Source organism: Eucyclogobius newberryi, unplaced genomic scaffold (genome assembly GCF_026437365.1).
Source record: "Eucyclogobius newberryi isolate DKJ021-1_F unplaced genomic scaffold, fEucNew1.0.hap1 SCAF_1, whole genome shotgun sequence".
In the NCBI taxonomy this organism is placed as follows: domain Eukaryota; kingdom Metazoa; phylum Chordata; class Actinopteri; order Gobiiformes; family Gobiidae; genus Eucyclogobius; species Eucyclogobius newberryi.
This window is the reverse complement of record NW_027315723.1, coordinates 49,093,299-49,102,878: the sequence shown is the minus strand read 5'-3', so window position 1 is coordinate 49,102,878 and position 9,580 is coordinate 49,093,299. Positions and strand designations below refer to the sequence as shown.

General features: G+C 45.6%; 1 protein-coding gene across 1 annotated transcript; it reads right to left on the bottom strand.

The window, feature by feature from the left end:
• Nucleotides 1–317: 317 nt before the first annotated feature.
• slc19a2 (solute carrier family 19 member 2) lies at nucleotides 318–9,460 on the bottom strand. Its single transcript, XM_072448018.1, has 6 exons — nucleotides 9,320–9,460; nucleotides 6,194–6,751; nucleotides 4,892–5,153; nucleotides 4,272–4,464; nucleotides 1,175–1,316; nucleotides 318–578 (listed from the first exon to the last, which is right to left on the bottom strand). Exons 1-6 carry the CDS (start codon nucleotides 9,440–9,442, stop codon nucleotides 420–422), a joined length of 1,437 nt encoding a protein of 478 aa, XP_072304119.1. The 5' UTR covers nucleotides 9,443–9,460; the 3' UTR covers nucleotides 318–419.
• Between the last annotated feature and the right edge of the window lie 120 nt (nucleotides 9,461–9,580).

Sequence of the window (9,580 nt, the reverse complement as noted above, 5' to 3'; positions counted from 1 at the left end):
TTCTCCAAAACAAGATCGACATTTTGGTCAATATCACACGGCCCTTCTCAAGCCGATGTTATCGCTTTGTCTGGAATGTTTAACAGTCGGACATTAGATATATCCATCTTGTATTTATAGTGTTTTTATCGCTCAACAGTATGGGCGGGGTCACCTCTCCACAGATCTGACCTGCAGTGTAATTCAAGGCAACGGGAGGAATATTCATCTACGGCCTCTGCTTTAGTGCTTGTTATAGTATTTGTTTAGACCTGGTTTAGATCTCTAGTAGAGATAACGGAGGGCTCGATGGAGCCTTCTGCCACGGCTCCTGGAAGCTCAATAAACTCATCCAGGTCCAAGTCCAGGTTTCACACATCAGACTGTGCTGGCGCAGCCTTGTGCAGTAACAGAAGCCCCCTGCAGGGGGCGCTGTGCGGTCAGGATGAGCTGATGTGACCTCTTGGTGAACCATTGGACTGTGTCTCTCCTTCACTGCAGCCCTTCACCTCAGAGCGCCTCCTGCTGGACACTTTGTAAAGTCCAGCCACGAGGAAGACAACGGAGATGAAGGCAAAGTATCCGCCGTAGATGAGGAACTGTGGGTAAAGGAACAGATCATTATTATTATTGTAACTTCTGGTGAGACATCTCAACCACCAGTCAGTTCATTTCACTACTTTTCTCTTGTCAGGGCAGTTTGGATCCATACAGACCATAAAGATAGTGGAGACATTTTGTCCAGTGATTGATGCACAACACAAGCCTTTAGTCGACTAAGAATATCTTTACTAAATGTGAATTTAACAAACTCACTGCCTCAAAACTATTACAACTGAATCACAATTCAGTACAAAATGTGTAAAACAAAAATACTATGTTGTAAAAAAACATTTAAATATAGGAAAACCCCCTTCTTTGTTTGATTTGATCACATTTCATTCCCTCTGACCATGTGCCATGCTGTGGGGCCTGGAATAACATGACCACTGAGTGTAAAGACCCTTTCCCCCAGAAAAGTTATGCAATGCACCTTTTAGAGTCTCATCTTTCCTTTTTGCGGACATTTCTTTAGCACATTTTTAGTTTTGAGTGGATCCCATGGCTGTATGAACCGTCCTTACGCCGTGTCCTGAGTGACTTTCTTTACACATTAGGGTTAAGTCACTGAAACATTTCCCTGTGCGCTGCTGACCTGAGTGTAGACGTCCAGTCCCAGGCCGACAGAGTCCACCACCACCACTGTGAGCAGAGACTGAAGCAGCAGGGCCACGAAGGTGTTGACCCCGAACACCAGGGCGTATCGCTGCATGTTCAGACTGGCTGCGATCTGGAACCTGGAAACACAAAGTCACTCCGTTTAGCACTTGTCTGGCGTGTGTGATAACGGACCACACAAACCAGAATGTGGCGGCCTTCCTCTTTACATTTATGGTTCTTATCTTTAAGAACCAATGACAGGAAAGTCAATACTGCAATAATAGTAATATTATAGTACTCTGACGACTCTGCCATCATCGGACTCATCACGGACCCTAACCCTTCTAACCCTCTAGGGTCACGGATGTGGAGGACAGGGGACTGGAGCAGGACTTTGTGGACTGGTGTCAGCGGAACCACCTCCTCATCAACGCGGGGAAGACCAAGGAGATGGTGATGGTCAGAGGCCACGCCCCCCTCACCAGTGAACATCCAGGGACGGGACATTGAGAGAGTGACTCATACAAGTACCTGGTGTTCATCTGAACCACAAACTGGACTGGATTCATAACACAGACTGTACAGGAAGAGCCAGAGTCGGCTCTACCTCCTGAGGAGACTCAGGTCTTTTGGAGTGACAGGGCCACTCCTGAAGACCTTCTACGACTCTGTGGTGACATCAGCTCCTGTAGGTGTGGCCTGCTGGAGCAGCATCATCACAGAGAGGGAGAGGAAGAGGCTGGACAGAGTCATCAAGAAGTCCAGCTCCGTCCTGGGCTGTGCTCTGGACTCAGGAGGTGGGGGACAGGAGGGTCCTGGCTAGATTCACATCTATGCTGGACCATGAGTGTCGCCCCCTGCAGGACACTCTGTCCGCTCTGGAGAGCAGCTTCAGTGAGAGACTGATCCACCCTCGCTGTGTGAAGGAGATTTCACAGGTCTTTCCTTCCTGCTGCTGTCAGACTTTATAACAAACACTATTAGTCCTGAACACTCGTAATACTGACCTAACCATGTGCAATTACTGTCGTGATCACATGCAATGGTATTTATGTATTTATTTTATCTTTATTATTTTCCCCTCCATCCTTTGTTGGAAAATGGGAGGTTTTGTCTATAGGAGTTTTTCGTTTATTCTATTGAGAGTGTTTTTCAAACTTCCTATAAGTGATCTGTTCTTTTCCTTTGTATCTACCTGCGTTGCAACAATGAAATTTCCCCATGTGTGGACAATAAAGGATTATCTTATCTTATAAAACTAAAAGAACATTTTGAACCTGTTCTTTTAGATCGACTTTAAAATCTATTGTAAATACATAGATTTAGACAATATTTTTCTATAAGGCTGAGCAAAATAATATGTCTGTTTGCCGTAACCCGACCGACCCGCTATGAAACTAGCAGACTGGGAAAAAAAAAAAAAAAAAAAAAAAAATGCATTTTGCTGAAAAAAAGTCAAAATCTTTTATTTTTCAATTCGCCGACTCACCAACCGGACTTTCCTGAACCACCGTGTTGAATATTTTTATCACGCTATTAAACCTGTCTTTCATCTCAAAGGACTGATTACGCACCACGTGACACATGCGCATCTTCATATTCAGTCCTCCACATGCCTCTGTAACAAACAGAACGCGCATAAGGGATGTCATATTGCCTTTAACAAGTTGATTTGCCCTTGTCGGCGCCACTGACATGTCCATAGTAATGTGAGCCTCTGTCAGGGTGTGAAATTTGACTTAAGCAAATGCCTTCTGGGATTGAAACACGCCCAGCAGCGTCATCACAACAAACATGGCGGCGCCCATGTCCCCCGCATGTTCCCCCCACTCGCCTTAGCTACCAAAATAAAGGATAGCGGCGTACAAAAGGTTGATTGAAATGTCTTAAAATCGTGAGATTTAGTCTCCCGATCGGGTTGATCGAGACGTTTTCCGTCATTGACTGTTGAAGCCTGACCCCTGGTGGTCACTCAGACTCAAAAAATGACAAAATTTGGATCTTTTTTTTTGCCTTCAAAGTAAAAACAAATACGAATTTGCCTACCGACTGAGCCACTTGAAAAATGTTGACTCGGGTTACAGCAAACACAATTTATTTGGGGTAGCCTAATGTTTGAAGAATTGTAAATATTTGTATTGTATTCATTTTTAAATAGGTAAATTGTATGAATCTAAACTTTTCGAAACTTACGAGAACAAAAATAACAAAAACAAAAATAACAACTACACTATTGTGAAAGACACTGAAGGTCGCGGTGCGTTTCCTCACACACAAAACAAAGAACACACAGTGACAGTTTGAATTGCTTCAGGAGTTTAGTCACTGTTGAATTACTGGTTTGACACATCCTCTCATCCTTCCTCTCACGCAAGTACTCTTCATGTACTTTTTACACATTTTATTTACTTCAACTGCATTAAATGAAACAAGAAAACCAGAGCCAAGTCAGAGAAAACTACGAGATAAACGGGATGGATCGTGCACGATACAATTTTGTGTTTTATACTTGCAGTTCTTCAATGTAAAGTGCCAACTAAATGAACACATGCGTTTGCGGTGACGTCATACAGCCGGGACTTCCCCATAGCTGCCATTTTAAAAGGGGCACGCGATATATAAAACCCAACACGACTGTATCCTTTTCTACGGCATAATGAGCTACAAATACTTTGATTCTTCAGACGATAACGGCGATAACTAAGGTACACGACAAAGCTCTCATTTCCTGGTCAGTCAACACAGCAATGTCCTGACAGAACGCAGGTTTTTGGCATTTTGGCCTCATATTTCCTGGATTTCGTATGTAGTAGACATGCTGTTGTGCCCCTTTCAAAATGGCGGACTCGGTTGCCACTGCACAAGTGGATGTGCGAACGCATGTATAGCACTGAAAAGGTCGTCTCTTGGACTTGTAACACATTATATCTCTAAAAGGGATAAAAGGTGAACTCGCCATCGACCCTTTCACTAATCTCTTCTATGCTCGGTTTTCTCTCGAACAGCGTGTGACGTCTTTAACATAGTGACGACTAATAAGTCACGTGAACGAAACCCACGGATACTCCACAATCCAGCGCTGGCCTACTCACGTTGCCACGGTGATGAGCAGCATGTAGATGGCCCTGAAGAGCACATAGAGGCCGTAGCAGGTCCAGATGTTCTCCAGGAGGTCCATCCCGAAGACACACAGGGTCATGAGGAGCGAGAGGAGGGACAGGATGAGCTCTCCCCACACGGCCCAGGACACGGGGAGGAGCCCCACCAGGAGGGCAGCCAGCGCCCCTGCAGCACAGCACCAGCCATCACGGGTCAGACGGACCAGAGAGTTTAATACACCAGCAGAGATTTAAGAAGAATACTAAAAGACCAAGAAATGTAACCCTTGATTTGTATAGATTTTCTATAGTCACCAGATTTCAACCTTTATTTGGTTGATAATGTATTTAAAAAAAGAAAATAACTGACTAATAGAAAGATTTCGGTGTCAGGGTCATGCGGTGGACAGACTATGGGGTGGACAGACTATGGGGTGGACAGACTATGGGGTGGACAGACTATGGGGTGGACAGACTATGCGGTGGACAGACTATGCGGTGGACAGACTATGCGGTGGACAGACTATGCGGTGGACAGACTATGCGGTGGACAGACTATGCGGTGGACAGACTATGCGGTGGACAGACTATGGGACACATGTGTCCGTCCTCACCGAGCAGAGTGGACAGCGTCTCCACGTAGCCGTTGTAGATGTGGTAGTCCTGGGACGGCCGGACCTTCTCCCACAGGACCTGGGTGTAGTTTATGACCTGGAAGTACCCGCACGTTGCCAGGGCCCACCACAGGGACCAGGCCAGCAGGGGCCGGCAGCGGTAACAGCACAGGAGGTCTGAGACTAGCAGCCGGAGAACCTCCAGCAACCCCCCGCCGGGACCATGGGTGCTGGGACGGACCGACTCGGCTGGACTGGACTCCTGCGGCCAGAAAATACAACACTGCACTGGCTGCAAGGGAAAAGAGGCCCTTAAAGCACCCGAGAACCTTAAAGCACCCGAGACCCTTAAAGCACCCGAGACCCTTAAAGCACCCGAGACCCTTAAAGCACCCGAGGCCCTTAAAGCACCCGAGGCCCTTAAAGCACCCGAGGCCCTTAAAGCACCCGAGGCCCTTAAAGCCCCCCGAGACACTTAAAGCCCCCCGAGACACTTAAAGCCCCCCGAGACACTTAAAGCCCCCCGAGACACTTAAAGCCCCCCGAGACACTTAAAGCCCCCCGAGACACTTAAAGCCCCCCGAGACACTTAAAGCCCCCCGAGACACTTAAAGCCCCCGAGACACTTAAAGCCCCCCGAGACACTTAAAGCCCCCGAGACACTTAAAGCCCCCGAGACACTTAAAGCCCCCGAGACACTTAAAGCCCCCCGAGACACTTAAAGCCCCCCCGAGACACTTAAAGCCCCCCCGAGACACTTAAAGCCCCCGAGACACTTAAAGCCCCCGAGACACTTAAAGCCCCCGAGACACTTAAAGCCCCCGAGAAAGCACCCGAGACCCTGAGAGTGAAAGCTGACATTATTTTAAATGTACTTAATGCACTTTCTCTGGGACGTCAGTGGTTTTCTCCCACAGAAACAAAGATCAGACCTTGAAGTTAAACCAAACCTTACAATTCTGTATTAATACAAGTTTGACTTGTTTTGTGACTAGATTTGTAAATCGTTATTTATTTCTACATCTGATTTATTACAATCAAGGCAACATTAGTCAGATTTAAAGTCCAAAATAAGATCATCCATAATATCCACATTGTTAAAAATCTAAATATGTCAACAATATAAAGAAAGAAATGTAAACCTGGCACTAATAGTTTTTTTTAAAATAGATGTTTATGTTTTAAATATGAGCTTATGAAAGATGAAACACATTAATGACAGTAAACAGAAGTTTCAGATTCATATCTCGTCATTTAAAGACTACGCAAGTATAAAATAATCTATATTTATAAAACACTCACCACAGGGTCCTGTTGCCCGTTCTCACTGAGGGGCACTTTACCGCCCGTGGCCCCCTGCATGAGCCCGGTGCTGACCTCTGGCCCCTCTCTGTCCCCTGCAGGACTCTTATGGAAGAACAGACTCCTCTTGGGCATGGGCAGAAACCAGGGCGCCACGAACGCCACGGCGGCCGACGCCAGCGTGATCACCACCAGAGAATACAACTGGACCCGGACCAGCGAGAGCAGGAGCTGACCCAGGAGCGACCCGACCGCCGACCCGAAGAGGGTCACGCTCCGACAGTACCCGGTCACCCGTTGGTAGTGCGCGGGCTCCACCACACTGTAGATGTAGGAGAAGTAGGCCACCTCGGAGGCAGAGGCCAGGCCGAAGAGGAACTCCATCAGCTGAAGGGCCCACACGCCGCGGGCCCCCAGCAGCATGGCGTACGTCGCCACGAGGCTGCAGGCCTGGAGGACCAGCACGGGCTTGTAGCGCAGGAAGTCTGTGGCCAAGAAGACGGGGAAGAGCAGGAAGAGGTACGAGTAGGTCCAGATGGGGAAGATTTCATTGACCACCTGCAGAAAAGAGGGTTAGAGCCCATAGTATACAAACTCAGCAGTAGTCAAGATATAACGACAAAACATCCAAGAGTCACAGGAATCCAGGAAATGACAGTTTATAGATCCAGAGTGTTTGAGCCTCGTTTTGTTCACGCTCTGATCTGAACACATTTTAATGAACATTTCTATAAATATGACAGAGTAATCATCTGTTCCATGGCCGCTGTTACAGTCGGATTGAAGGAAACAAGCAAGGATTTTACACAGAAGTTAGAAATATATAAACTATGTACATTATAACACATAAATCATCCAGTACAGACACACACGGCCGGTGGCCTGCAGAGGGCAGCAGAGAGAGCAGGGGTAGTGTGAGAACAATGAGCCATTGTTTTAACTGTATTTTTAAGGTGTAATCTGAGTGAATGGTCACAACCTAAAGCCCAGCTCCTGCACCAATCAGGACTCAGTGCTGGTGTGGAGGTTCCAGAATGACTGAGAAGACCCTGGTGGCGCAAACTCAAACGATCAGGATCAATGAAGTCTGTACTGTCTGTACTACTACTACTACTATCTGTACTACTGTCTCTACTACTACTATCTGTACTACTGTCTCTACTACTACTGTCTGTACTACTACTGTCTGTACTACTACTGTCTGTACTACTACTACTACTACTACTGTCTGTACTACTACTACTACTGTCTGTACTACTACTACTACTACTACTACTACTACTGTCTGTACTACTACTACTACTACTACTACTACTACTACTGTCTGTACTACTACTACTACTACTGTCTGTACTACTACTACTACTACTGTCTGTACTACTACTACTACTACTACTACTACTACTACTACTACTACTACTACTACTACTACTACTACTACTACTACTACTACTACTACTACTACTACTACTACTACTACTACTACTACTACTACTACTACTACTACTACTACTACTACTACTACTACTACTACTACTACTACTACTACTACTACTACTACTACTACTACTACTACTACTACTACTACTACTACTACTACTACTACTACTACTACTACTACTACTACTACTACTACTACTACTACTACTACTACTACTACTACTACTACTACTACTACTACTACTACTACTACTACTACTACTACTACTACTACTACTACTACTACTACTACTACTACTACTACTACTACTACTACTACTACTACTACTACTACTACTACTACTACTACTGTCTGTACTACTACTACTACTGTCTGTACTACTACTACTACTACTGTCTGTACTACTACTACTACTACTGTCTGTACTACTACTACTACTACTACTACTACTGTCTGTACTACTACTACTACTACTACTACTGTCTGTACTACTACTACTACTACTACTACTACTGTCTGTACTACTACTACTACTACTACTACTGTCTGTACTACTACTACTACTACTACTACTGTCTGTACTACTACTACTACTACTACTACTGTCTGTACTACTACTACTACTACTACTACTACTGTCTGTACTACTACTACTACTACTACTACTGTCTGTACTACTACTACTACTACTACTACTGTCTGTACTACTACTACTACTACTACTACTACTACTACTACTACTACTACTGTCTGTACTACTACTACTACTACTACTACTGTCTGTACTACTACTACTACTACTGTCTGTACTACTACTACTACTACTACTACTACTACTGTCTGTACTACTACTACTACTGTCTGTACTACTACTACTACTACTACTACTGTCTGTACTACTACTACTACTACTGTCTGTACTACTACTACTGTCTGTACTACTACTACTACTACTACTACTGTCTGTACTACTGTCTGTACTACTACTACTACTGTCTGTACTACTACTACTACTACTACTACTACTGTCTGTACTACTACTACTACTACTACTACTGTCACTACTACTACTACTGTCACTACTACTACTACTGTCACTACTACTACCACTGTCACTACTACTACCACCACCACCACCACCACCACCACCACCACCACCACCACCACCACCACCACCACTACTACTACTACTACTACTACTACTACTACTACTACTCTCGTGGTTGTGCAGCATCTGCCTGAAATATCCCACAGTATGGCATTAAACTCAACATGTGACCCCATCAGGCAAAGTTACGGGTCAGATCTGTGGAGGTGAGCCCCCCCCCCTCACTGTAAGAATGCACTTGGAAAAAAAACAAACATCATAAATAATATAGACAAGATGGATATATTTAAAGCCATAGAGTGTGTTAAACAATGTGGTCAAAAGACTCTTAGATTGTGAGAGGTCAACATGGTGGGAAAATATAAAACTAATAACATTTAGATTATGTACGTCTTCTTGATTCTACGTCACCGGGAACCAGTCATTATAAAACAAATCCGACTTAAAACGAGCTTTTAGAATGAAGTTATGTGAAGTTTGCCCAGGTTCCTCCTCATCTGCGGCTGTCACAACACAACACGCACCCGGGCCAGCGTGACTTTAGCACGGCTCGGTCCGGCGCGGTCTGGGGTCTCACCTGGATCTCGGTGAGGTTCTTGTCCGGGCCCATGAGGAAGGCGGTGAGGAAGGGCTCGGACGGCCGCAGGTTGGAGAAGAACCCGCTGGTGCAGAGCAGCAGCGTGGGACCGAGGACAGACATGACACGACCTCCACGCGCGCCATCCGAGCGCTGTTATATCTGCTGATAATGCTAATGCTAGAGCTGAGATCCAGGTGTTGCGGTCTCTACTGTTGCTGCTGACGCGGGAAGAGGCAGAGCCGACAGCGACCTCTACTG

Bases quoted from the DNA above. Each gene is read 5' to 3' on its own strand.
- slc19a2 (XM_072448018.1), bottom strand. From the start codon at position 9,442: ATGTCTGTCCTCGGTCCCACGCTGCTGCTCTGCACCAGCGGGTTCTTC. The intron at 1,317-4,271 runs GTGAGTAGGCCA...TTGTGTTTCCAG, and splicing joins CTGCTCATCACCGTGGCAAC to GTTCCAGATCGCAGCCAGTC. The intron at 579-1,174 runs GTCAGCAGCGCA...CTTTACCCACAG, and splicing joins GACTGGACGTCTACACTCAG to TTCCTCATCTACGGCGGATA.